This window comes from Capronia coronata (genome assembly GCF_000585585.1).
Source record: "Capronia coronata CBS 617.96 chromosome Unknown acBCG-supercont1.1, whole genome shotgun sequence".
Lineage (NCBI taxonomy): Eukaryota > Fungi > Ascomycota > Eurotiomycetes > Chaetothyriales > Herpotrichiellaceae > Capronia > Capronia coronata.
The window spans coordinates 3,634,086-3,660,430 of record NW_006912893.1 but is presented as its reverse complement, the minus strand read 5'-3'; the positions used below and the strand labels follow the sequence as shown (position 1 = coordinate 3,660,430).

The window sequence follows — 26,345 nt, the reverse complement described above, 5'->3', positions numbered from 1 at the left end:
GTCTGTCGGGCAGATGAGCATATGTCGATTGTTGTTCCCACTGCGTGAAAAGAAGCACGTCTCTTGGTGCCTACAGAGTAAGTAAGTAATACGTAGTAAAGAGAAAGTGAGAGGACGCGGGCGTGAAGGGCAGGTTAGCCGACAGAGTTATGTCACTTATCACTACGTGCATCCTGATCCTATCACATACACTGTCTAGATGCTATTGAATCAGCCTCATCAATGCCATTCTTGTCTATGTGAACTCTGCTGAACTCACTTCTCGTCATTTGGGCCATCGAGAATGGCTAGATTACTTCTTTGCCCTTAGAACTCTATGGTTTGCAAGACTTCCGCGCGGACATCCATCGAGTTGCTTTCCACAACATTTCTGGCAAGCTCATTCTGATGGCGCTAGATAGCTTTCTCCGAAAGGCCTACTGGACTCTCGCTGCGTGTGGTCTGGTATATGCCCTGATCCTTGGAGCTTTGACGCATCCTGCAGTCCAGCGAAATGCAACATACGCGCATAACATCAATCCCTCCTATTTCCAGGATTTGAGCAATGTCGAGCAATTCGGCTTTCTACAACATCAGATTCAACCCTTCACGATTACTACGCCGGATAACGTGACCTTGTTTGCCTGGCATATCTTGCCACTACCCCTGTACCGTCAGCATGAGCAGGCGTTGAAGGAGCAGGCTGAGTTTGGTGTGAAGCCGTATGACAGCGCGGCAAAGAGCGTTGGCCTCCAGCTGCTCCTCAATGACCCTGATGCCATCGCTGTGGTGAACTTCCATGGCAATGCTGCTCACCTCGCTTCCGCTCACAGGCCGGTGACGTATCAGCAGTTGCTCGCCCTCTCGACGCGCGAGAAGCCTGTCCATGTGATTGCCTTTGACTATCGTGGCTTCGGGTTAAGCACAGGCAGTCCGACAGAGGAGGGGGTCATACAAGACTCAGTATCGCTGTTGTCTGCATTGACAGGGCAACCGGCAAGCATGAAAAGTCCTAGCAACGAACCTGCAGAAGCCCTCCAGCCCTCCCAGATCATCCTTGTGGGTCAGTCTTTTGGAACATTTGTGTCGACGGCAGTCTACCACGAATGGACCTTGAATCTGGGCAGAGCACCGTTCAAAGCGTTGGTATTGTATGCCAGTTTCACTTCATTGCCCACCTTGCTCGAGTCCTATTCGATCAAAGGTCTCACTCCTCCCCTGCTGTCTCCGTTGCTGGCATACCCTCGCCTACAAAAATGGCTGGTCTCCAAGCTCGTGGACAAATGGGAGACGAACAACAGATTGGTGGACTTGGTCCAGAACCCAGCGGTGCAGCTGGACTTGGTTATGATGCACGCTCGGGATGATTGGGAGATCCCTTGGAGAGAAGCCCGGGCTGGCTGGGATCGGGTACTGCACGCGGCATTAAAGGACCAGGTCGATTTCCCTCGCAACCTCGATCTTGAAGAGTGGCAGAGTGACGATGGAAGAAAGCGCTTACGATGGGAAAGGGTTCGGCATGGGGGCCACAACAGGGTTGTGTCGAGTGAGCACGCCAAACTGTCGATAATGCGACTCATAGACTGAGGCCGTACAGGAGCTGGCTGCGGTTGTCGGGCGGCACTGTTGACGAGAAGACTAGAGGTGATAGATTCGTGTAAAATGCGATCCTGGAGCAAATCTGGATCTTTGGAGTATGTGGAGACGGGAGATGGGAGATGTGCGTACAGCGCGTATTGGGATGTTTCTGAATGATTGTAGCATTGTACAGAGGTAGAGAGCATTAATATTGCAAGTGATATGGTGGATTGATTCCAATCATCTTAGTAGTGGTAGTACTGAGTATTGCATGAAAAAGTGGCGGGCGAGGTCGTTGTCTCCTGCGCCTTGACTGCTCATCCACCATCCACCATCCACTCTTCAATCGAGTCTGGAGACTACTACTGACTGCAGCGCCGACTTGTCGCTTGGTCATCGCCAACCTAGCCTTCCCTTTCTTCGCGGTCCAACTCTAGCATTCTACGTCGAGCTTCCAACAGTTGTCCAACGCAGCAACCCAGCGAGACAGTTAATCTCCAAGAGAGGCATATCACCAGTCCTGCCCAGACAAGCTGCCTACTAGCAATCGCCCTCCTTGACACTTCCGCTCTTAAGATCCAACCCTCGATCAATCTGCCCTTCCCCGGATTTGCCTCCGCAACGTTGCAACTCCTGGTTATCCCTCGCTGCCATGATCACATCGCGGCATTCACGCAGAAGGCTGCGATAGCCCCTCTACGCACCTGCGCTCATGGAAGGTGGCTGAATGTCTACTTCTACTCCTCGAGATGGCCCCGATGCCAGCGAAGACCTCGGAACCCTCCCTGCGGACCATCACCTGTCGCTTCCCACTTTTCATTCCGTCCACGATGACTCAAGAGGAGGAGACTCGAGAAACAATTCGGTTGCCTCTGGCTCCGTCAGCCATCAAAGTGGGAGTGACCATGCAGAACCGCAACGAGCACATCTCTTAGAGCGGCTGTCATTTACCAACCGACCACAGGGTGATAATGACTCTCGGGGCAAGGACAACGAAAGAGAAGACGGTGCGCACCGCCATCATTCAACCCGCGGCGCGGGCGGCTTCCTCTTGGAACCAGTCACTAGCTCTAAGCGTCTCTCCGTCGCATCGTCGGCGCCATCTGGAAGGAGTTCGAAGACGAATAGAGCAGGTGAGGGATCTGAATTGTTGGTTTCAAAGAGAAGGAAACGAGACAATGGCCACGCCAACTCTTCGTTCAGAAGCTCTCCTCTCTCTTGTGAAGTCCAACAAGATCCCATCATGCAGAGTCACAGGAACTCCGATATATCCGTTTCCGGTGCGGGCATGCGCGGGTCACCTTCGTCTTCCCGAATTGACTCTCGGCTTGATCACAACGTGGGTTCGGCCTCTGTCAACACAGATACAGAACGATCAACAGCGGCAAAGATTGGCTATGATCAAGATCCTGCACAGATTGTGAGTATGGCTTTGACTTTGAGTGAAGGCCGACGTCGGCTGGCATCTGGCAGAAGGTATGCTTCAGGGGAGCAAGGCGAACGTCGGGTTATCTCCACGGCCTCGACTGCCAGTCCGCGTAGTGCGGCTAGGAGGAGTATTGCTCCATTTCTGGGATCGAACCGCCCGTCTTCGAGGACGGGCTCGCCGAAGCCAAGATTCTCGACTGTCTTTCAAGAACCACGGACAGCAAGTCAGACAGTTGCCATCGATAATGCTGCTGCTGCTGTAGGGCCAGAGAATGGTTCTGATGTCGACATTGATTTGGCCGACGAGATATCACCCGCTACTGCAGCCCGGGTAAAGAGGGCAGAGGCGTACTTCGAGCTTGCTTACGAACACCGTCGTCTGCTGCCACATCTACCCCCAGTTCGCAGACCTGGTAGTCAGCCACACTCTTCGGGGCCTGAAGTCTTTCAGAAGGCGTATAACCCACTACAATATGTTCGAAACCGCAAGCTTCGCATTTGGGAGAAGACTCCCATCGATAGTGAGGCAGATGGCTGGCATGACGTACCAAAGGTCCGGACATGGGTAGATGCTGTGATTTCAAGTCATCCAGAAACCCATCATGACCCTGTCGAGTGTGTCCGGCTACCTCCCTTTGGCCAACGTCCGAAGAATTCGGATGAGGATGTTTCTGGCCAATTGTCAAAGGAATTAAAGAGCACAGTGACCTCCAGACTACCAGACCAGTTCCATGCCAAACCGATCCGTCCCAGATCGGATTGGGTCACTCATCCGGCTGATCTGCTGGCCGATGCGTACTGGTTGGAACAAGGGATGAACAAGACCAAGATCCAAGATCGAGACAACAATCTGATCTATCCTCCCTACACGCATTTCAAGTTTTCGGGCTGGCGAAACGCCGCACCAGTCGATGTCCCCCCAACAACACAACAGCCTTCGCCTCCTCCCGAACAAGACGACGATATAATCCCAGAACCGCCTCCTTCAGCCTTGCCTGAATTGCCCACTTTCACATCCGCCCTTCACTCGCACCAACATCTCCGTCACGGTCGGCGACGGGACAGACTTAAGGACACCCTTCAGATTGGAGACACGAGCAGCTCAAGAGAACGTTCACGACTACGACAGAAGCTATTTCAGGATAGTAGCGGATCGGAGGATTCTGGTTCAATATCATCTGGCGACGACCTTTTGGAGCGTGGTCGTAAACGATTGCGGCGCAAAAGATATCTGTCACCTGGCAAGGGAGGTCAAGAAAGCCATTCTCACTCCAGGAAATCACCTCATGTCTTTGGTGGCTCTCGCGGTGATTCGAGTCAAGGCTCATCAGCACCAAATTCGAAACGGTCATCGGTCGACCTTGGGACCTTGAATAAATTGTTTAGTGTGGACAGTCTCAAAAGGGCCTCCCCGCTGAACAGGTCACGGACCAGACAGGATTCTACCCATGCTGGGGCGACGAAGGTTGCCACACGATCAAGCCTCGATTACGAGGCAATGCCACGTGCCTCTATGGACTATGATACAACCACGGCTCCAAACTCACCCAACGGAGTGGAATGGCCGAGTATTGCCATTAATCTCTCGCCACCTCCCAGCAGAACCACATCCCCTAAACGCAAAACTCGGTCTGCCGTGCTACACCCGTTCCATCGGAAACATCACAAAGCCCCGGAGCAAGTCAGCACGACTGATTTTGCTCATGTACCCCCGGTGCAGGTGATGCCACCTCAGGGCAGTGAAGTGGACACCCAGGCCGACCATTCCAAGTCTCGCGGCACAAGTCCGATGACGAAGGGATTGAGCCCGTTCTCTGCAAAAGAAGCATACGCAACGCAATCAGCACAGCAAGACCGCCTGGAGTCACAATCGCCCCCTGATACTGGTCTGAATCATGCTAGCAAGGTCAGCACCCGCTCTACAGCCACTACAGGTAGCGACCATTCCAAAGTCCGGGGCATTTTCAAAGGGGGAAGAATTGCGGCAATCGTTGGCAACGAAGTGTCCCGAGTGGGCGACTTTATCTGGAAACGTGACCCGCCGCCGCTATATGAACATCGGGGTTCGGTGTCGACTGGTAGTCTTCGTCTACATTACGGATCGGAATCGGAGAAAGAGGCTCCTCAGAACAAATCCAACCCCCAGACACCAGCGACCAACTTACTATCAAGGTCGTCCACTGTTTCTAGCACAAGGAGTGAACGTCTTTCGCCAGTCTCCACGAGGGGCAGCCCTCCAGCTAACGGTCGGCCTCGGTACAACAACCCCAACCTTCCCAGCTTCACATCTCCCTTTCAGAAAGATCGACAAGAACAAGAAAAGAAGCAGGCATTATTGACAGCCGACAATGACGGGGAACTGTCCGAGTCCGGGGACCATATCTCACGCCTTGCCGCCCAGCACCGCTCGGCGTCTCACTCCTCACGACTGGACCGTCTAGCTTTGCCAAAGTTAGATACAGGAGGGCTGAAGCCTCCCAACGGCGTCGACCGAACGAAAAACTATGGGTTTGGGGCACCCCTCGATTTGAGCAGGTCTCGCGATGCGTCCGACCTCCTGAACACGGCGCTTGGCCCCGCCAGTCGTCCGCCTCTCCGCGTCAGCAAATCCACCGGCGACGTTGCACAGCCGGATGGAACTGACGGCGGCCCGGAAAACACCGAACCAGCAGATGTATCGTGGCGAGACATCAGCCGAGCCGAAGCACTGCTTTACAGCTCGACAGTGAAAGCAAGGGAGATCGGACGACGGGCCGACGAGGAACAATCGGACCTACCCAAGTTCTTGGTCGAAACTCTCACGCCCGAAAACCGCCGATTGCACGCTGCGAATCAGCTCCGCGTCAAGAAACGCGAACGCCACATCGTTGCCGCGCGAAACATCATGCACACTCTGGACAGACACTCGTCGACCTTCAACGAGAAACTGCAGTCCTTCAACATCTCCATGGCCCCGAGTCTGCATACCCAACTGCAGACACTCGAGGACAGGGTGGAGAACACCATGACGCCCAAGGTGCGCATCACGGCCGACAAAGCCGGCGAGCTGAGCATGAAACTCACCACGACGAGTACCCTGGCGGTCAAGCAGTTGAATGATTCGGTTGACGCTGCTTTCCGAAGGAGACGCAGAGGTCCAGTCAGGCTCGTCCGTCGGGTCTGGTTCGCTGGGATCGAGTGGACTGTTGTCGGTCTGCTATGGTTCATCTGGGCCGTTGTGTCGATGGTCCAGTTTGTGTTGGGAGTTTCGAGGGCGGGTATGAATATGCTGAAATGGCTCTTGTGGATTTCTTAGTGCGAGGAAGGCATGGATCCAGCCATGATATGGATATGCGATTTGCTGTTCCAGATAGGAAGGCGATGTGAGTGGTTCTGAATCGGCGACTCGGCGATTCAGTATGGGCTTTTTAGCGACAGCGACAGCGTTCTTCTGTTCATTTTTCCGCTTTTGCTTTTCCTTTTTCCTTCGAGTCCGCTGGGCGATCATATTGAGTATAGCGTATACATACCATATCTGCGAGTGAAGTTTTGATGCCTGTTTTCTCTACCTCGTCGCTCGAACTAAGACAGTTTATGTGTAGCAAACATCCGCCTGCGGCTCATGGTAGAGGGGTTTCACGCTTGACTACGGCCGTCATTCATCCGATGTATAGCTGTAAGGAAGTTAGGCAGCTGGTAGGCAGGCAGACAGGTGGGTGGGTAGGTATTTGTCTACCGCTCTCAACGTGTGCATGTTTCTGTACAAGACCAAAGTTGCATGCCCATACTGGAAGGACTTTTTCTACCGAATTCGCGCTCGCATTGTCAAGTGTACATTTTCTACAGCACTCCACCGGCAGGTTACCATCAACAGGCCATGGACGGGAGCGACAAAAGCAGATGATGTCGCCCTTCCCCCCTTCTCTACCCTTATGGATATCCTTGTTCTCGCGTTCCCCAGTCGCGGTGTGCTCTATTCCACACGGAGACACTGCAGTCTGGCCTCGGTCTCGATGACATCCAACGCCTGTCTGACTTCCAGGACTTTGCGCACATCGGCCAACCAGTCCCGGCTCAGCAGCTTAGCCCAGCCGGACAGAGAATTCATTTCGCGCGCGGCGTCATCCAGATCTCCTTCCTCCAACAGGGCCTCTGTGCGAGTGAGCACGCTCTCGACGTCGTCACCGGTGGGATGGCCCTGCTTCTTGAACAGGACTTTCGACAGGACCAGACTGGCTGCGTGGGAGGCGACGCCCGCGTTCTCCGGCAGCAGACTGGCCTTGCGGACTTCGTTGGCCACGCGCCGGAACCGGTCGATCAGCTGGGACTGGTTGGGGATCCCGCGCTGGTATGCTGCCGGGTTGATCGAGGCGATGGCGGCGTCGACGACCGGGTCGCCGTCGGCCACGAGTTTGAGCGCGGCCATTTCACGCACGAATGCTCTCGGCTTCGCCTCGGATGCGGCGGACTGGTCGAGAGCCGCGCGGACCGCGTCAACTGCGACCTGGAGTTTCTGGGTCGCCAGATTCGCGTCAATCACTCCGTTCCAGTTGGCCGTCAGCTCGGTGAGATTCTCGACGTTGGAGCTAAGGTCGGACAGTTTGGCAAGGCGGCCTTCGCGTTCTGACTCAACGAGCTCTTTGATCTCCTTGACAAACTGGTGTTTCAGCTCGATTGCTTGCTCCGCGAGCTCGTTCTTGAGGCGTTGTTCTGCCAGTTCCTTGCTGCGTTGGATCTCCGTCCTCATCCGCTCCTCGTAGATCTGTGCCAGACGAGCCCGTTCGCTCTCAAATTCTTCTCGGTACCGAGCGTCGTCTTCGGCTTGGGCGGTCTCGATGCGTTTGAGAAGTTGTCTGGCGCCTTCGTCGAACTCCTTGTGCGCTTGCTCAATCTGCTCTTCCGCCGCTTTGCGTTCAGCTTCGCGGAGAGAAGAAATCTTGCTGGCGACCGACTCAAGGGCTTCCTTGGCCTTGGCCATTGGGGCGGAGTACTGGTTGGCGGCGTCGGGCGAGTCCGCGTTCACGACGGTGATGAGGTCGTTAACGATCTTGACGAGTTCTTGTACCACAGGTTCCTCGGCATTGGGGACTGCCAAAGGTGAAATTTGGGTGACTGGCGAGATAGCTGGTGGTCTCGAATCACTCTTCGCAGGTGACTCGGTCGTTAGACTCGATGCTTTCGCGGAGCTATCATGCGGCGCGGGGCTCTCCGTCGTGACACTGGAGTCCTTCTTTACGGATTCAACAGCGGCACTTCTCTCCTTCGGTGTAGCGCCATTCGGATCATCTTTCGCATCAGTGGTGTCCTTTTTGGAAGCCGGCTCGTTGGCATCCAATGCACTCATATGCTTGCCCTTTTGAGAAGCATCACTGCTCGACGGTTGCTCGTCTGCTACTCGCCAGGAGATGCCGGACTTCGTTGGGATCGTGGTAACCTTGCCCTCATCTTGTCTGTCGGGTCGAGGAAGTCTAACCACGTTGTGTCTCGTGTGGGGAAACCTCTTCTGAAAGGATCGCTCCTCGAAATATAACACTGCCTCTTCACCAAAAGGAATATACTCCGTAAAGAAATCATGGAAGTTGTCATTTCCCAGGGCGTAAAAAACGGCTCCGCCGTAAGTCACAGCGCTGAAGAAGAGAAGGTAAAACAGCAACCGAAGGCGTCTGAACCGCTTACGGGATGGAGGAGTCGGTTTCTGAGATGGCGGAGGTGGTGGAGGCGGCTCTGCTGGGCTGACAGAGGACGGACTGGTGGGAGGTGCGGTTTGAACTTTGGTCGGGCTAGGGGGAGTCAGAGGCACGCTCTCAGGAGGTATTGTCGACGAGGATGACGGCGCCGCAGGACTGGGAGCTGACGGTGCCGGGCTTCCTGGGCCTCCAGGTCCCAATGGGACTTCTGTCTTGACGTGAACTGCAGAGCTTTGGCTGCCTGGCATGAAAGCCGGGTCAGAGCTCAAGATTGACTCTTTCTTCTCGGCAAAGGTTCGTCTCTAGAAGTTCGCTGGTCAGTCGCACGAGCTCAACATGGGGTTGGAGGGTTTGACGCACCTGGGGTATAGATTGCGCGAGCATACGCCTGCGCAATGTAACGCCCAGAGGTCTGGTGAGTCGCAGCATGGCGGGCCGAGCTGCCATTCCCAGGCCGTGAGAAACGAGTGTGAGATATTTGTCTGGCAAGTGAACAGGATCCTGGAGGTCTCGAAGAATTCCGAGGTGAAGCTTGCGAAAAGCTCTCGATTCGGTTGCACGCGATGCTGCTGTTACAGCATGAGAGAAATCGTATGTCATGTGACTAAGTCAATACAAAAGCGGCGTGACTATTTACGATCGATATGTCTTCTCTCAAGACACAACACGGCGACATCAAATAGGGTCCATTACGATTTCTACCGACATTTCTCTATGGGTCGTGCAATGAACTTTTCCTGCCGTTCCGCGCCCTCGGACGCCTTGCTAAACCTGACATGATAGAAGAATCCTGCGTGTCCATGCCGCAGAGTTTCAAGCCTTCGTCTTTCCCGCCTTCTCGAGCTTCCTGCGCTTTGCCCGCAGTTTCTCGGCCTCAGAATCACGCTTGTTGTTCGAATGCTGCATCTTCTCGAATAGCTTCCTCTTCTTGTTGCTCATCATCATCTTTTGGCGCTCAATCTCTTCCTCTTTCTTCGACTGCGCAGTCTGCCTAGCTTTGATGGCTTTGGCTTTCCTAGCTTCTTCCTTGGAATGAGCAACAGGAACCGGTCGCCCCGAAGCCTCAGCTTCGAGCTCCTTCTGATGCTGAGCCTCATCGTCGAGGTCCGAAGATACGTCAGAGGCATCCTCCGCATCGTCGAAGCCGGAGAACCCATCCACTTCTTCCTCTGCCGATTCGTCCTCTGAGCCGGCAACGTCCATGTCCCCGGCATCGACTGCCTCGTCTTCCTCCCCAGACTCATCTTCTTCATCTTCTCCCTCAGACGCGCTCACCTCACCCTCCGCTTCATCATCCCCGGCATCTTCATCAGCTTCGCCTGCAGGCTCTTGTTCCTCTAGCGTCGCCCTCGGATCGTACTGCCCACTGGTAGGTCTGATCCAAGGACTGAGATGCGGCGGAAGAGTGGCTCCAGGGGCATATAGATCAGTCCTGAGCAGCTTACCCTCATTGACGCAGTCCCAGATCCACTGTGGCTGGACATAAACCCGGCCTGGTATAATATAACCAGGTTTGACGACTTGGAGCTTTTGATCATTCGGGGTTTCTTGGCCTTGCACGGCAGGTAACGCTTGCGCCAGTGCGGGCCGATCCACAACCTGGTGGGTGATTCTAGGGTCAGTCTCATCATGGGTGAACGCACCATCTCCGAGGACTGGATCCCACCCGATGCGTTTGCATCCAAATGCGCGGAGTAGAAACTCGATTGGATGGCGGGGCGCTTCCCGGGAGATGAAGAAGGTGAAGTTGGAGAAAAGAGTGCCGGCTTCGTCACCAGAGAGGTCGGGTTGCGGCAGTGTGTCACCTTCGGGCGCCGCAGGAACGAAAGTGTCGATGGTGCCACTGTCGGCCTGCTCCTCGGGGACTTCGTCTTGCTTGGTATCATCCTCCACATCGGCTTCCTGAGCGATCTTGTTGATCTGCGCTTGAAGTGTCTCAGAATTCTGCACCTGTCCATCCCCATTGGTCAGTGTTTTCTGTTCGTCCTCCTTCTGCTCGATGGCTCCAGCGACACGATGGCCTTCAAGAGTGAATGCCGAGAGCTCAGCTCCTCGCTCGTCACTAGCGACATCGAACTTGGGCGGGTACACCAAACCAATCGAGGTGTAAAGTCTGTAGTTGACGAAACCCAGCAACGTGCAGTAGAATTCGACAAATGTGCCCATGATTCTATAGTCCACATCTTGTGTAATTCTCTGCACAAATTTATATGGCACCAACCACATGATGTCTTGCCCCTGGATCGTGGCCTGGTAGTAGATACCCTTTATAGACAAGAAAGACTTTCGGAGGGAGTGCGTGGTGATGAGATAGTGTTCGAACTCGTGGCACAGACGTTGGCAGCGGGCGATGACTTTCGCGGGGACGGCGGAGGTCGATGGCAGGTTCGCAAAGAGGAACAACAGGGAAAGTGCATCGTCAAGGTCTCTCAGGGCGTCGACAAAGGTCGGGTATCTTTCTCGGACGATGTGATCGAGTTTGATCTTGGGCATGGCATATTTCTCCAGCCTGACCGCATCTTGGACTTCATTGCGGCCCAGTGATCTTGCAATTTTCTTCGACAGCGCATTCTGTTCCCGGAACTTTTGCAGGAGGGGCTCATGAAGCAGGTACTGAATGTCTTTTGTGTAGTAAAACGTGGTCGAATGAGTGGCCGATTTACTTGCTTTCTTGATATTTCGAGGCTCCCGCGGATAGATTCCTTTGAAGATGCATAGTCGGCGAAAGTCAGGTAGGGAGATTTGCAGCTTGCGCACGGCTTGGGTGCGAGTGATGTAGTTCTTTGCCTGGCCGGCCTGGCCCTTCTTCTTCTGTTTAGCCATGTTCTAGGGTTATGGGAATGCAGAAACTCGAATGGGCGCAGTGGTTGAATTCTACAAAATGGCAGAATGCGCGAGAGGGAAAAAAGTTTCGATATGCATTAATCGGGGAAGGTTTGCCGACTCCGCAAAAAGGGATCTCGTCGCGTATCTCGTATCCAGCAGAGCAAAACGGCCACTTTGGCAGCCTCGACTCCTTTTCATTTCTCTTGTATACGCGCCGATGAACGGGTTGGGGCGGATGTGTAGCCAGACACAGTGATGGCAATATCGCTGGACCGCCAGACGGTGTCTATATACGCAGGAGCGGCTCTTCTGAGGCTGCTTGTCTTCGTGGCCTTCCCAGATCTGTCCGACTTTTTGGGCAGTCAAGTCGAGATCTCAACGCCGATATCCAGCTTCAAAAGATTACAAGAAGGCCTGTTCTTATATCAACATGGCCTATCGCCCTACGATGGCGGGGTGTACCATCAAGCACCGTTACTTCTGGTCATCTTCGAGATCCTGCCCTCGGCGCTGGTCTTTGTTGCATTGGACATCCTGAACGCCGTCTCCCTGCATACGATTGCGAACAACCTGGATATTCCGTCGCGGCGGTTCAGAAAGCTCGACGGCACCCTGATTGCCGCAGCTTATCTTTTCAACCCCTTCACAATTTTATCCTGCCTAGGGAAGAGTACCAGCATCTTCACGAATACCGCCATCATTCAAGCGGTCTTCAACGCTCAATCGGGCAACCCGCTTCGAGCAATGTTCAGCCTCGCCATAGGGACATATCTGTCCATGTACCCCGGTCTACTTTTACCGCCAACGCTCCTCATGATCCTCAAGAACAAGGATCAGCCTGCATCGCTGGCCTCACTGGTCATGTCATACATCGGAGCCCTTGCAGCACTACTCTCCACGACTATTATCTTGACCGACGGCTTCTGGGACTTCCTTTCGTCCTGTTACGGAGCACAGCTTACAGTCACGGATCTGACGCCGAACGTCGGATTGTGGTGGTACTTCTTCATTGAGATATTCGATTCCTTCCGAGACTTTTTCATCGGAGTTTTCTGGTTACATCTGGTGGGATACGTGGGAGGCTTGACCTTCCGACTTCAGAGCCAACCACTCTTTGTCATCACCAGTCTTTTGGGGTTATTCGCCATTTTCAAGCCGTACCCAAGTATAGCGGATGTCTCGTTGTACCTTGGCTTCCTGCCCATGTACTCGCACATTCTACCTTGTAAGTGTGCTTCTGTCTTTTTCTCTGTACCGCCAGCTAACCCTCATAGTGACGCGGTACACGTTCATCGCAGCTTCAGTCCTGTTGTATTCGACGCTCCTTGGCCCGGCCTTCTACCATTTATGGATTTATGCTGGGTCTGGCAATGCCAATTTCTTCTATGCCATCACTCTGGTCTGGAGTTTAGGGCTCACCATTCTCGTCGGAGACACGCTGTTCGCTGTTTTGCGTGATGAATGGGAAATAGAGAGGCCGGAAATGAAGGGCAAAAGCGTCCGCCAAATATAAACTGCAATAGCTCTAATCGTTCAATCTCTTCGAGAGGATGACATAACTTGGTTCCTTGACCGTGCCGTTTCGCAGGGTCCGTGGACCTGGAGAAAACTCGTCTTCTGAGTAGCCCAGCTTGTGGTACCAGTTGACAGCTCGCTCATTTGCTGTGAATACGGTCAACATGGATTTGCCCACGCCCACGCTCTGGCCAATTGCTTCCACGGCTCTCATCAGCTTTTTCCCCAACCCTTTCCCTTGCCACGCTGGAGCGAAGTGGATCTCGTAGATGTAAACGACCTCATAGCCATCTTCGTAGGTGATCATGAAGGAGATGAAGCCTGCGAGATTCGAGGTATTCCTTTCGACGAGAATGATATATTTCATGTCCGGGAGCCTCATCTCTTTCCTTTTTTTGGACGGAGACCATTTCAGCTCGGAGTTCTGGTAGTCTTGCGCGCTGGTCAGCTCAATCAACTTCAGGCATTGTTCGAGCAATGCCGGAGGGATATGTGAAGCATCATCCTGGCAATGGTGCAGCTCCGAGTGGCCGTCCAATAGAGAAGCTGTCGAGCTCCATGTCTTGCCGTACTTTTCGAAGAAATTAGACGCTGACAGAGAGTTGGCTGTTTCCACAATCTTCACCTCAGGAACGGCTTTTACCCGAGTCTTGCCTCTCAAGGTTCGCGGTGCCGAACCTGAGTTCAGATTTGACATTGTGGCTTAGGGAAGACATCGTTGCCATGGCCAAACATGAAGCACCAGGGAAAACAGCAGAGACGCGTCGAGGCGCGTTGGGTACTCCACCGTATACGGCTCAGGGCGGCGGTGTTCTGCCGTACTCGTATGACGTCAATCGGACGCAGTTCTCCGACATTGCAGTCTGTTCCAGCGATAGAGAGAGCCTTAGTAGAGAGGGCATCAGGAACGATTACAGAGTTAATCAATTGAAAGTATAGATAGTAGGTATTACAGATAGTACCGATAAGTACTCAGCTAACTGCAGTGCTAACAGGAAATACTTGCACACTCACTAAGCTGGAAACATTAACCACTTTGGTGATACCGCGGCAGCTTATCATCCTCCGGACTCCACCTTCTCCAGTCTCTCTGGAGACTCAACCACATACATACACAGTACGCCCTGCGACAGGAGATCCCCAAAATTCTTAGCCCTTGAGACTGGGGACTTGGAACTTATCATCTTGAAACTAATACTGACACCTTTTTCTCCGTCCTGAGATTGTTACGAGCTAAAACATTTCTCGGGTACTTTGGAGCCCGGCTGGCTGCATTCTCCAACGTGGAATACGCAACTCCAACAGCCCTCCGAGTCCTTCGCTTCCATCCCCACCTACGAACCCTCCCTCTTTTCATGCTCTCACATCAATGGCATCACCAGCAGCTTCATACCTTCGCACGCTCCTGACCTCATCTCGTCCTCGTCTCCCATCGGCCTTCACTCGCACCGCACACCCGTCGTACCGAATCATCTCCACCGCGAACATGCATACCGTCCCCAAGCTCAAGGACCCGTCGTTGCTGATCTCCAAGGCGTTCGTCAACGGCGAGTTCGTGGACGCAGTGTCGAAGGAGACTTTTGACGTTGTCGACCCTGCTACGGGCAAGACGATCGCCTCATGTCCCGAATTCACCAAGGAGGACACGGAGAAGGCCATTGTGGCCGCCACCGAGGCGTTCCCCGCGTTTCGCAAGACCCTGGCGCGCGAAAGAGCAGGCATGCTGATGAAATGGTACGAACTGATGCAAGAGAATGCCGATGACCTGGCGACGTTGATTACATGGGAAAACGGCAAGCCGTTGGCCGACGCAAAGGGTGAAGTCGGCTACGCCGCGAAATTCTTCCAATGGTTCAGCGAAGAGGCTCCCCGTGTCTACGGCGACACTATCCCTTCGTCCGTCCCAGGAAACCGAATCCTGACGTGGAAACAGCCAATTGGTGTCTGTGGCTTCATTACTCCTTGGAACTTCCCTGCTGCGATGATCACACGCAAGATCGGGCCCGCTTTGGCCGCCGGATGTACCGTCGTTGCCAAATCGCCCGGAGAGACGCCCCTCACGGCAAACGCTCTTGCCGAGCTGGCGCGTCGCGCGGGCATTCCTAAGGGGGTAGTCAACATTGTGACGGCGATGAAGAACACGGCGGAAGTCGGCGAACTGCTTACAACGGACCCGCGGATCAAGAAGGTGTCCTTCACGGGGTCCACGAACGTGGGTAAACTCCTGATGAAGCAGGCCTCGGGGACGTTGAAGAAACTGTCGTTCGAACTCGGCGGCAATGCGCCCTTCATCGTCTTCGACGACTGTGCCGACCTCGACGCCGCCGTGGCCGGCGCCATTGCCTGCAAATTCCGCAGTTCGGGCCAGACCTGCGTCTGCGCCAACCGGATCTACGTGCAGAAGGGCATCTACGACGAATTCGCCAACAAGTTCGCCGAAAAGGTCAAGAACTTCAAGCTCGGCTACGGCTTCGACGACAGCGTCACGCACGGCCCCGTCATTCACGACCGAGCCGTCAGCAAGGTCGCCGCGCACGTGCAGGACGCGAAGAAGAAGGGCGCCAAGGTCATTGTCGGTGGTGAGCCGCGGCCTGACCTGGGTCCCAACTTCTACGCCCCGACCGTGATCACGGGCGTGACCAACGAAATGGCCATCGCTCACGAGGAGACCTTCGGCCCCGTGGCGGGATTGTTCCCCTTCGCCACGGAGAAGGAGGTGGTCGAGCTGGCCAACGACTCCCCCGTCGGCTTGGCCGGCTACTTCTACTCGCGCGACATCGGGCGTATCTACCGAGTCGCCGAGGCCCTCGAGGTCGGCATGGTCGGCGTCAACACCGGCTTGATCTCCGATGCGGCCAGTCCGTTCGGCGGTGTCAAGGAGAGCGGCTTTGGCCGTGAAGGCTCCAAGTACGGGATCGACGAGTTTCTCGTCATCAAGAGCGTTACTATCGGTGGTATCAGCAACGACCTCGAAGGCTAGATGTTGACACATTACGCGAAACAAAGATGGTCAGGGAGGGGGGCCGCCGAGGGGGTGGAGTGCCGACATGAGGCGAGCAAAAGCGACGACGTGATGCCGGCGTCAAGCGACAGAGAAAAAGTTTGATTGTATGTATTCAGAGAGAACATGAGCACGGAACGTGGATATGGATGTGGTGGCTTGAGATATATTTGAAACGTGGACATGGACATGCACGTCGTGGCTTTGACATATATACTTCGAATCTGAACATGAAGCAATAGGCACGATGCCCCTATATGTATGCTGGACAGTGGCTTCGAGGAGCGGCTAAGAATATTCATCGAGATTGATAACCCCCAAATACGTATATAAACCACGACTGAAGCCTACATACAGTCTTGACACCAGCTAGGTAAGCTGGGGCGAGAAGCCATCACGCATCAATATCAATGCTGAAAGACTCAAGTAGGTATCTCAGCCCAAATCCCGGCAATGACGGTGGGCTCCGGCAACGGCAACTTGAATACTAGTGGCAAGAGAATCACTGCATTAGCAGCCAGCTTGCCGCCAATTGAGCCATGAGTCCCCAAGATGTCCCGAGGTGGAGGTGGAGGAGGAGGAGTAACCCGGTTCACAAGTCCAATAATCAATTCAACACAACGTCCCGTCACCAGTTCAGAGTTCAGGATTCTACTAAGTGCCCTCACTGCAGAAGCGGCCACCTAAGGCCTGGTACGTATAGACAACCTACCTGTGAAAAGAGAGCTGCAATGCGAGAGTGAGGCAATGGCATGATCGTGTCAAATCATGTTTTCATTGAGCGAGCAGAGGGATGAAAGTGTGTACGTAGCCACGGCTATACGCAAAAAGGGGGATTCGACGCCCGCGGCCCGAGTGATGAACTGTAGTAATACCGCAAACGGCAAACGGCAAACGGCAAACGGCAAACGGCAAACGGCCAGCTCAGCAAAAAGAAACCTGCCAGTGCCCTTGCTGCATCTGATGTACCAATTGGCTCTGCTTCGCTGGGCACAGCTTCTCTGCGTGCCTTGTCCAACCATTCCCAGTCTCCAGTCCGGCCCTGATACTGACCCATCCAGCAGCTCAATTGTTTCAGCTCCGATGTCTTCTGCTCGCCTTTGTGCTTTTCACTCAGCTCATGCTCCTCATGCTCTTCATCCAGCCACAGCAAGCCTTGATCCATCGCATCGACCGTATCTTCCAGCTTCACTCTCCGTGATCCAATCTCAGCTGGGACATAATGTCGAATGTCTCTGTTCTCGGTGCCTCCGGGCAGCATTCTTGTTATAGCCGTGGCCTGGAGTGCAAAGCAGATCAGACTGGTCTGTTGTCTGGTGAGGCTAGAGCATATTGCTTTTGGGCCATCTCTCTGGCCGGAGCAGCAAGATTGTTCATATCGTCGACCAATTTCTCGATTGCGGCCTTCACCCCATGAAGCTGGGCCACGCTTTTCCAATGATTTTCGTAGTAGGTCTCATAGAACTCGGACCGTTGTTTCTTCTGCATGAGGTCGACATCGCTTCGGAGGGCCCCGAATTCGCGGCCAAGCCTATCTGAGATGGCTTGTGAGGTCTCTGTGATCAGCTCGTCGAAGTCTCCGGAAAGACGGGATCGGAAGTCGTCGACGAACGCCTCGCTTGAAACACGGCTGTGTAGTGTTTTGACGCGTCTCGCGTGGGACCCTTTCCCTGTCTTGGAGTTAGCCCAAAACGAAAAGAAAACAGCAAGAAGGACCAAAGACACAACAGGTCCTATCCATATCAGCTTACCAAATTGTCTGTGCGCCTCATCGTATGTCTCCAGCATACAGTCGACTATGTACGAAGAAGAACCGGCTGCACTTGTAAGAAAGTACGATTCTCGACATCCCTTTGCGGTATGCATTGATTGCAGAAGCCACGTTCAGGATCAAAATATGGATCCTTGCTGCCAACGTAGTGAGAAAGTTGACAGGGGCTTCCAGCTTGCGGCACTGGTGTTCATATGCTTCCCAGGGGCTGATGATGTTGGTCTCTAGGGCCTTGAAGATACGTTCTGTCTGGCCATGAAAGACTTGCCAGTTTCGGGATGTAACTTCATAGAAGGATCGTAGAAGATCTGTGTTCCAGCATCTCCTGCCACGAATACTGGTGTAATGACTGCCCTGGTGCCTCACCCATGCAGCCACCGATGGATGAGGCCAAACCCACCAACGATTGGCCACCTTTGCGCATTGGCGATTGATCTCCTCAGTGTTGTGCTCGAGGGGATGATCGATGTTCTTCTCAAAAGCTGCGTGCATCGCGTCAGCCCACGTAGTGACGGAATGGCGGAGTTCGAGCTCATGGGCATCTGGAAGCTGCCGCCGCTCTTCAGGGGCACCCTCGTTCTTTTTGGATTCCATCCAAGCCATGAACGAGCCAATCAATGCTGGAATCCTGGTGGTGATGAAGTGGTCTCTCTCCTTGAAAATTGTTTCGCCCTGAAGATCTTGAAGGTGTTGTCGTAGCTGTGGTATTCCACTAAGTTCTCGCTCTTTGTCTGTGCTGCCTTCCAGGTGGTACATCACACTGTCAACATAGAATACATGAAGCTCTCTGTCCCCGATCAGATGCTGGTACTTGCGAAGCAACTGTGCTCGCACTTTCTCGTTCCTGCTGTTTATCAGCAATGCGTCCAGTCTACGCTGGGCTTTCCTCAACGCAGTGAGATAGCTCTCGGAGGTCGCGTAGTCCTTGAAGTGTTCCTCGACGTTGAAAATCTGCCGCCGTGCTTCCCGAAGCTCGGCCTGGTCCCTGGTTAACCTGCTTTTCGATTGGCTTCTTGTCCCAAAGTACCGCTGAATGGGTACAGATGACAGTGACTTTTTGTGGCGATGCACCTGCGAAGTTGCTTGCCACCTGAAGACCCTCCAGGGTCTGCTGAACGATAGCATTGTCGACCGCCCTTGATATGTTGACAACGATGAATATGTTATCGCACTTCGCTTGTGCTCTCCGAGAAGCTTTCACTCTGGCGAGATTTGTGTCTTGAAGGCCGGGCAAGTCAACGAGTGTGAGACCGCACTTAGGATGCCGAAGTCAGAGTGGACGCTCAAGCGTTTCAGAAAAGGCCACAGCCCTCGTTCTTGAAGCATGGATTGCTGCTCCTGGCATTTTTCTGCATTCTCTGCTCCTCTGGTCCATGTCCCGTCATCGTTCATCTCCTCCGGAATTCCAGTCTAGCAGCGTAACTCTTCAGAAGTGCCACGGCGATCTCTCTGCTTTTATCGTCGTCGTCGTGTTCAAGCATGGCCAAGTCGAAACCGTCCATCTTGCCAAAAGCAATCTCGAAGACCTGTCGTGCTGTTAGGCTGTCAGCTTCGAGTCCCTCGAGATCTGCCGTCCGCTCCTGCGGATCCGCCAAGTCGATTTGACGAAAGTCTTCCAACAGCCTTCCGAGGTATGTCCCGAGCTCTGCCCCAAACATCAGAGCGCAGTCCACAGTAAATGCTGAGGAATGCTGCGGCTGGCGAAGTCGATACTCGACAGAAAAAAGAGTGACGGCTGAACCACATGCCGCTGTGCACGCAATGCCTTCCTCATCGAGCACAGAATTGATAGTACTGCTCTTGCCATCGCCGCAATTGCCGAGGAATCTGAGGACAGTCTCGGTAGGAAGCCGGTATTCTGCTAGCTCCTCTGCTTCTCGCAAAAGATTCTCAGGCAAGCCTTTCGTGTCTGCAATGGTCTTTGCAATGCTTTTGCCCCTCTCTATCGCAACCTCAAAAGGAGGTTCGCGGTATGGGGGATAGTTTGGTTGACTTGGTGGGCATGTTGTGCCTTGTAGGCCCGGCCGAGACGATGCCATCATCACCTCGGTACTAAGAATTTTGATGAATTGTCCTCTGATAAATCAGTGACCTCGAATTTGGGGGGATGTGTTCACGTAATATATGACGAGTTGGGACCGCTGATCTCGAAGGATTGAAGGGGCCGTGAGTAGAAGAAATGCAGTGAGCCTCCGTGAGCGGGCTTTCAGGCTTTGGGGGCTTTGATAGATGGAAGGAGAACAGCAATATGCAGCTTGACCAAGACTGAATTGAGAGAGAGCGTAATCCGAACGGGAGGACTTGATTTCGGTTCCAGGTTGAAGTGAGCTGAGCTGGATACTTATGAGCCTGTGTTAGTATCAGCCTGCTGTGCAATAGCGAGAATGACATACCCTGAGAGCTTCTTCGCCCAAAGTCAGGACGAGTCAGGCTGAAGCCCGTATGAAGGAAGAAGCGATAGCGAGCCACTGATGCGAAGAGATATGGGAGACACCAAGATGCAAGGAGAGCCATAGACACATTGGGGGGTGGTGAATAAATATATGTCGGCTGCTGACTACTGACTCGGGCATCAGGAAATGTGTGTGTTAGCCAGCAGCATGTGCAAACGGGTGACGTGCAAAGTGAGATGATCTTGAAATAAGTAGAATGAGCCTCAGAGACAGATCATAGCTGCCAGCTCGTTAGACGTGCATGTTTTAAGCCAGGTGCCAAAGACAAAAGAGACATGTTTCGGCTCTGCATGGCCCATCTGCGCATTGCCGCTGTTGGATGTGCAGTGATCCAAGACACCTGCATACCTTAAACCGCAATTCTATCAGACCGACCTTTTCTAACAGGCGGCCTGCTGGAGAATACTTGGGTTTACTCTTGATGGCCTTGAATAGATGCGCACATCTGCCCGTGGCCCATGGGAGATGTTGAGGTCCAGACCATGACCATGAGCTCAGCAGTGCGGCGTCCATACGTTTCACTTGGGCGCGACTGGCGCATGGCATTAGTGTGGGAATGCAGACACAGCCTTGATCGATAGCGGATAGTAAGGCATGCTCGCAATGCTGAGACTGTACGGGAGAAGGACAAAGAGAGATGGTCGATGGTTGTTGATGTTGAAATACAGTCGAAGCTGCCAAGCGAAATGCCAAACAGGGAAAGAAAGAAGAAGGAAAGAACTTGCACCTATGTACCTGCCATCAACACAGGTCTCTATCTGATGGGGTTGATCCAGCCAGATCTACCAACCCCCTAATTTATCTCAGAAGAGGAGCTGTTCCAACTCTCTCCAAGGAGAAAGAAGAGGCACAAGTAGCCGGCTTGCCGGTTCCGTGTCTACCCTGCCTTGCCTGTGCACACTCCCGCCTTCGACCCGATCGGGTCAGGACTCAGGAGCACTGTTCAAGGATACATACACAAGCCAGTGTTGAGGTGGACAGTAACAATGATTCAATGTTTGCAGAGTTAAGAATCAAATGTCTTGTTCTAGTAACTACCAACCACCCCTAACCGACCAGCAATCCCCAAAAGTTCATCTCAATGTCTCATCTCCTCATGGAAGGAGACGGAGCCAGACTTCTCTCCCCAGCCTCACTACAATGACCTGCCGACCCACAGATCCAGTGTCTCACGAAATCTTTGCTTCGGTGGTTGTTTCTCCCGCCACCTTCTCCTCCAGCCCCGGAATCATGTCCTCCTCACGAGAAGCGACGATGACGGCTTCAGCGGGAGCATCGACAAACAATCCCTGAGCCTCATAGGCTTCCTCCCAGCCCATACTTCGCTCGCGCTTGGCGAAGCCATTGTACTGACAGAGCGCCCAGTACAGAACACTGCTGAACGTGCATCCAAATACCCAACCAATGTCGTACAGATGCACCCAGCCGGTTCCGACATCATTGCCAAACTGGGCCGCGAACCCGGGGACCAGGACGACAACCGTGATAGTGAAGGCCACCACGCAGCGCCAGCTGACGCCGTAATGGTACCAATAGGCGGAGCCGGGACGCGGGTCGAAAAGATCCTTGGCCCAGAAATTGCCCTTGCGCACCACATAGTAGTCTGTGATGAAGATGCCGCACAAGGGCGCGAGGAAGATACTGTACCCGCCGAGGAAGCGGAGGAACGTGTTGGACGTCTTGAGGATCTTCCAGGGGAAAACGATAAACCCGAGAATATAGCAGAGGTACATGCCGCGACGGATGTTGAGGAAGCGGGGACAGAAGGCCATGACGTCGGCGCCGAACGGAATCACGTTGACGCCGATGTTGGAGGCAAACATGGACAGCATGAAGCCGAGACAGACGACGGCAATGAACGTTCGATACCCCGCGGTCCAGTGCCGGTCGAGGATCTCGGTGCAGAGGTCCCATGGGTTCCAGATCGTCGTGCCCCACGCTTGCTGGGTCGCCGAGGTCGCGAAGATGCCGAGAGTCGCGCACAGAGTGTTGCCGATCGGCAGGGCAAGCAGTTGAGACCAGAACGGCGAGCTGGGGGTGCGTGCATACCTCGCCAGATCCGTTTGGTTGACCGTCTGGGTGGACGTCTTGCCCATGCACGAGTTGATGGCGGACAGCATCGCCCAGGCCAGTTTCGAGCCACTCATGTACTTCGTGCTTGCAAACTTGCCGCTGGAGGAGCCCACTGCATTTCCCTGAACGATGCAAAAGGCGAACAGGCCGATGGCAATAGGCGGGAGGACCACCGATTTGAGGGTATAGACGCGCCGCATTTTGGAGACAGGAATGGACAGCAGAGGTGCCGTGATCACCACGAACAAAATGAAACCTGAGCATGTTTGTCAGTCACATACTCTTGCGCTTCGGTAAGGGCATCGACATCGACATCCCTGTCTTTGTCAGGTGAAGGGTTATAGTCACGCACCAACCAGTTCTTGGACGGTAATGTCGGCGCTCGCCGGGATGGAACTCGTCAAATTATTCCACTTATGGCCGAAGAGGCATCGCAGGAAGATGGAGGTGAAATAGCCGCCTTCGAGCGTATTGACCGCGTTCCAGATACAGCCGACCAGCAGACGGACAAAGACGGGGAAATAGCTAGCATACATGCCCCAGCTAACTCGGCATTCGACGGGGAAGCCACAGTGCCATCTGGCGCCGGTTCGAGAGTGGTACGCAATACCAATGGCTCCGAGAGTGTGCGAGATGAAAACGCAGATGATGGCTACCGATACGGACAATCCAGTCTGTCAGCGCATGATCCTCCAGCGAAAGAAACAAACATTGATCTCGCAGCGCTTACCTTCATACCAAGTGAGTCCCAATGCAACCATGGACGAGCCGACGCTCCAAACCCCCACGGAGAAGCCTGGAGACAAGACCTGTCAGCGACGGTCTCTGGTACCGAACAAGACTTTTCGTTCTCACATACCATATGACCACCAGAAGGCAGCAAAGTCATACCAGGCCCAAGTCCACTGCGAAGGGGGCGTCAAATCCAGATCTTCATTCCTGAAGAACGTCCGCTCCTCCGTGTGGCCGTAGGCGGTTTCCTTGGTCTCCAGCGCCTTGACGAACGCCTGGGGGCTCTCAAAGGCTCGAAGAGCGGACTTGTACTTGTCGTGCGACCGCTCCTTGAGAGCAGCAATAGAATTCATCTTGAACGGTACTCTCTACCTGTCCTGAACCTCGGGCAACGGGCTCGAGGACGTCTGGAGAAGAGAACTGCTTGACGTTCTGCCTCTGCCTCTGCCTCTTAAGCATGGATCTTTGAAAACAGCCGATACCAGGCGGTCTCGAGATAAAAGAGATACGTAGCTCGATATCCGCGATACCGAGTGTTCTCGCTAGACCACAGCGATGGGTCACCGTCTCGCCATGGGTATTCGAATCACCATATACCCACCGCAGATATCAGATAGACTATCTCGTTGACAGTCCCTCAAGACTCAAATCCCTGCCATCAAAAACGGCAGGTGAGAGCGGAGGTCGTTGAGGGGTATCCACTTTATACGAAGCCCAGAACGACTATTCTCCTCGTCAGCCAACTGTATTCAACTCTCTAGCCTAGAACGGAGAAGAGAGAATGACTTACCAAGGCCAGGTGGGACTCAGCTTATCTTTTCTATATCATCAGACCATAGGTAGAGAGTATCACTTCTTGGCCAGGCCTTCATTCCCTCTCGTCTCCTTGTTGAATATACTTTCAGTGCCGACTTACCGGAGCTGCCCTTTGGAAAGATTGGTATTTATTGCGAAAACACCCAACCAAGCGTTGATATCATCTTCTGTGCATACTCTGTTCAGGATATACCCGATACCCTGACATGCGTATAGGACCCACTTAGGTAGGGAGTCGGATACAGGCCACTGCAGTGTCTACCCTTAATCTTTGGGTCTCGCATACTACTAACTAGTTTGCAACCGGACAGCTTGTGGCTTGCGCATATCACCTTGGCTTCTGGGCATTCTTTGGCAGTTCTCCTTCGGCCAGGAAGAAGTCTTTTCCATCTTCATCGGCCAGTCAGCCGAACAAATGTCAAAAGTAGCTTTGCAGAGTGAAGCATTGCCCCTCGAGACCTACAGAAGGAGCCCATCCATCAATGCCCCAAAGCCGGAGTCAGAATGTGAATGGTGTGATATATTGCCTTTACTGTGTAGACCCTTTATCGACAAGTGTAAACTATCGAGTAAACATGTTACGACCACGTGAGGAAAAGGCGCTCATAGAGACACGCCAGTGGGCAGTCAGCACCCAGACCATATCAGACCACATCACGAGGAGCATGATGTGGTCTGTCACAGACATCGGTCAAGAACTGACTTTCATAGTGTCCAACCACGCCAGCGCGCCTCAAACCATATCGTAGATCTATCTATCTAGAGGTCCAGAGTCCAGAACCCAGACCGGAATCCAGACCAGAAACCTTACTCAACAACATCCATGTTTGTTGACTTTGTCCACATCTATTTCGCCTCCTCAGGCTCCTTCTCCTTCGCCTTCGCCGCCCTCCACAGGTAATACTCGCCACTAGTCATGATGGGATACTTGAACGGATTGTCCTCGGAGACACAGCTAGCAACCGGCTCGAGCAGTTTAGCCCGGTCGAAGCCGAAGAAGAAGGGACACGAATACCGCTCGGCGCCGCTCTTGTTGATGACGCGATGCACCGTCGACACGAAGAAGTCGTTGGTCTGGCGCATGAAGCAGTCGCCGATATTGACCACGAGACTGTTAGGGATCGGCTTCGCTTTGACCCAGTACCCCGACTTGGACAGCACCTCCAGGCCGCCCTGTTGGTCTTGGGAGACGAACGTGAAGCATTCAAAGTCGGTGTGTGCTCCGATGCCGTGCTGGTCGTCGACGGATTGCTAAATCGCAAGAGAAAAATGTCAGCCACACTGTACACTGCTGTAAAGTCCGAACTCGTTTTCAGTATTCATTGGTTTCCATTTCCCAATTTCCAACTCACCTCTTGAATCGGGTAATGGACGATCCGCTGCGCAGCTTCCGGATGCACCACAAAGTCGTCGAAGAAGTCTTCCGGCATGTGAAGAGCCAGTGCGAACGTGCGCATGAGCCGACGAGCCAGACCGAGCAGCGTGGTGTGGTGGGCGTGTAATGTCTCCTTGAAGCCCGGGACGTCGGTAGGCCAGAGATTCTTGTGTGGGATGTCTTTATCCTTGTCCGTGGCCATGGGGTCGTACTTTGCGTCGTAGCCCCAGTTGAAGGCTTCCATCAAGTCTGGATGAAACCATATCATCAGAGTCAGAAACTTGTAGCATGAGCGTATAAAAAAAGGAAAATTGAAAAGGTCAATGTAAATGTAAATGTAAAGAAAAAGAAGGGAAGGGTGTATAGGAAATAGAAGTATCGTCTAGGCTCTCCTTACCGGAGTATTTCTTGTTGTTTCGATTGTACAAACTCATGGGGAAATACCCGAAATACTCCTCCGGCTGGAGGTCGGTGCATACTTCCATCTTCTTCTCTTCCGGCAGGTTGAAGAAGCGTTTTGCTTGCTCGAACACTCCTTCTGTGAGGGATGGATCGACTCCCTAAGAGATTTCCAGCCGTGTTAGTAGGGATGTCTTGTTTGAAATACTTTCTGGGGGGTTCCGTTAAGAAATAAAAGCCCCCAAGGTCTTCTTTCTTTGTTCTCCCTCTCTTGTACTGACATGATTGATGGCATAGAAGAAGCCGATTCGATGGCATGCTTCTCTGATCTTTTCTGCAACGGCCTTGCGGTCTTCAAAGTTCTCGCTGTATATACCGCTGATATCGATGATGGGGATCTCGTCTGCTTCAATGGAAATGTTGGACTTGAAACTGATTGTCTGGCCGTTATTCATCGTCAGAGTCAACGGCTCCTGAGCGGCCTCCATCACCTCTGTGGCGGACATGGTGACGGTCAACTTGTGTGGGATAAAAGAAGACGAGAGTCGAGACTATGACAGTCGGATGTACATGGACGTCGGAAACACCAAAGGCAACGACAGGATGGGTGAGTTGATCAGTATTCTTCTTTTCGTTTCAAAGTCTACAGTGTACAGTTCTAGATAGGCTGTATAACCGTCACACGACAAGAAGGGGCACTATTATGAATTCCAGCCTCTTTCTAGTCCACGGC

At 53.4% G+C, this 26,345-nt stretch overlaps 12 protein-coding genes across 12 annotated transcripts; 5 read left to right on the top strand and 7 right to left on the bottom strand.

Annotated features, from left to right (window-relative positions):
* Positions 1 to 387: 387 nt before the first annotated feature.
* Positions 388 to 1,566, top strand: A1O1_01297 (uncharacterized protein; the record flags this gene model as incomplete). Its single annotated transcript, XM_007722210.1, has 1 exon — positions 388 to 1,566. One exon carries the CDS (start codon positions 388 to 390, stop codon positions 1,564 to 1,566), a length of 1,179 nt encoding a protein of 392 aa, XP_007720400.1.
* A 740-nt stretch (positions 1,567 to 2,306) lies between these two features.
* A1O1_01296 (uncharacterized protein) lies at positions 2,307 to 2,492 on the top strand (the record flags this gene model as incomplete). Its single annotated transcript, XM_007722209.1, has 1 exon — positions 2,307 to 2,492. One exon carries the CDS (start codon positions 2,307 to 2,309, stop codon positions 2,490 to 2,492), a length of 186 nt encoding a protein of 61 aa, XP_007720399.1.
* A 308-nt stretch (positions 2,493 to 2,800) lies between these two features.
* On the top strand, positions 2,801 to 6,280 carry A1O1_01295 (uncharacterized protein; the record flags this gene model as incomplete). Its single annotated transcript, XM_007722208.1, has 1 exon — positions 2,801 to 6,280. The coding sequence occupies one exon, from the start codon at positions 2,801 to 2,803 to the stop codon at positions 6,278 to 6,280; it is 3,480 nt and encodes a 1,159-aa protein (XP_007720398.1).
* A 657-nt stretch (positions 6,281 to 6,937) lies between these two features.
* Positions 6,938 to 8,899, bottom strand: A1O1_01294 (uncharacterized protein; the record flags this gene model as incomplete). Its single annotated transcript, XM_007722207.1, has 1 exon — positions 6,938 to 8,899. One exon carries the CDS (start codon positions 8,897 to 8,899, stop codon positions 6,938 to 6,940), a length of 1,962 nt encoding a protein of 653 aa, XP_007720397.1.
* A 565-nt stretch (positions 8,900 to 9,464) lies between these two features.
* On the bottom strand, positions 9,465 to 11,474 carry A1O1_01293 (uncharacterized protein; the record flags this gene model as incomplete). The annotated part of the gene is made up of 1 exon (XM_007722206.1): positions 9,465 to 11,474. The coding sequence occupies one exon, from the start codon at positions 11,472 to 11,474 to the stop codon at positions 9,465 to 9,467; it is 2,010 nt and encodes a 669-aa protein (XP_007720396.1).
* Positions 11,475 to 11,732: 258 nt separating this feature from the next.
* Positions 11,733 to 12,990, top strand: A1O1_01292 (phosphatidylinositol glycan, class U; the record flags this gene model as incomplete). Its single annotated transcript, XM_007722205.1, has 2 exons — positions 11,733 to 12,702; positions 12,752 to 12,990. The coding sequence occupies 2 exons, from the start codon at positions 11,733 to 11,735 to the stop codon at positions 12,988 to 12,990; spliced, it is 1,209 nt and encodes a 402-aa protein (XP_007720395.1).
* A 12-nt stretch (positions 12,991 to 13,002) lies between these two features.
* On the bottom strand, positions 13,003 to 13,689 carry A1O1_01291 (uncharacterized protein; the record flags this gene model as incomplete). Its single annotated transcript, XM_007722204.1, has 1 exon — positions 13,003 to 13,689. The coding sequence occupies one exon, from the start codon at positions 13,687 to 13,689 to the stop codon at positions 13,003 to 13,005; it is 687 nt and encodes a 228-aa protein (XP_007720394.1).
* Positions 13,690 to 14,361: 672 nt separating this feature from the next.
* Positions 14,362 to 15,972, top strand: A1O1_01290 (succinate-semialdehyde dehydrogenase; the record flags this gene model as incomplete). Its single annotated transcript, XM_007722203.1, has 1 exon — positions 14,362 to 15,972. The coding sequence occupies one exon, from the start codon at positions 14,362 to 14,364 to the stop codon at positions 15,970 to 15,972; it is 1,611 nt and encodes a 536-aa protein (XP_007720393.1).
* Positions 15,973 to 17,289: 1,317 nt separating this feature from the next.
* On the bottom strand, positions 17,290 to 18,889 carry A1O1_01289 (uncharacterized protein; the record flags this gene model as incomplete). The annotated part of the gene is made up of 2 exons (XM_007722202.1): positions 17,290 to 17,752; positions 17,817 to 18,889. 2 exons carry the CDS (start codon positions 18,887 to 18,889, stop codon positions 17,290 to 17,292), a joined length of 1,536 nt encoding a protein of 511 aa, XP_007720392.1.
* A 263-nt stretch (positions 18,890 to 19,152) lies between these two features.
* A1O1_01288 (uncharacterized protein) lies at positions 19,153 to 19,803 on the bottom strand (the record flags this gene model as incomplete). The annotated part of the gene is made up of 1 exon (XM_007722201.1): positions 19,153 to 19,803. One exon carries the CDS (start codon positions 19,801 to 19,803, stop codon positions 19,153 to 19,155), a length of 651 nt encoding a protein of 216 aa, XP_007720391.1.
* Positions 19,804 to 21,386: 1,583 nt separating this feature from the next.
* On the bottom strand, positions 21,387 to 23,375 carry A1O1_01287 (uncharacterized protein; the record flags this gene model as incomplete). The annotated part of the gene is made up of 4 exons (XM_007722200.1): positions 21,387 to 22,546; positions 22,643 to 22,942; positions 23,021 to 23,086; positions 23,150 to 23,375. The coding sequence occupies 4 exons, from the start codon at positions 23,373 to 23,375 to the stop codon at positions 21,387 to 21,389; spliced, it is 1,752 nt and encodes a 583-aa protein (XP_007720390.1).
* Positions 23,376 to 24,684: 1,309 nt separating this feature from the next.
* A1O1_01286 (uncharacterized protein) lies at positions 24,685 to 26,118 on the bottom strand (the record flags this gene model as incomplete). The annotated part of the gene is made up of 4 exons (XM_007722199.1): positions 24,685 to 25,089; positions 25,191 to 25,462; positions 25,611 to 25,773; positions 25,894 to 26,118. The coding sequence occupies 4 exons, from the start codon at positions 26,116 to 26,118 to the stop codon at positions 24,685 to 24,687; spliced, it is 1,065 nt and encodes a 354-aa protein (XP_007720389.1).
* Between the last annotated feature and the right edge of the window lie 227 nt (positions 26,119 to 26,345).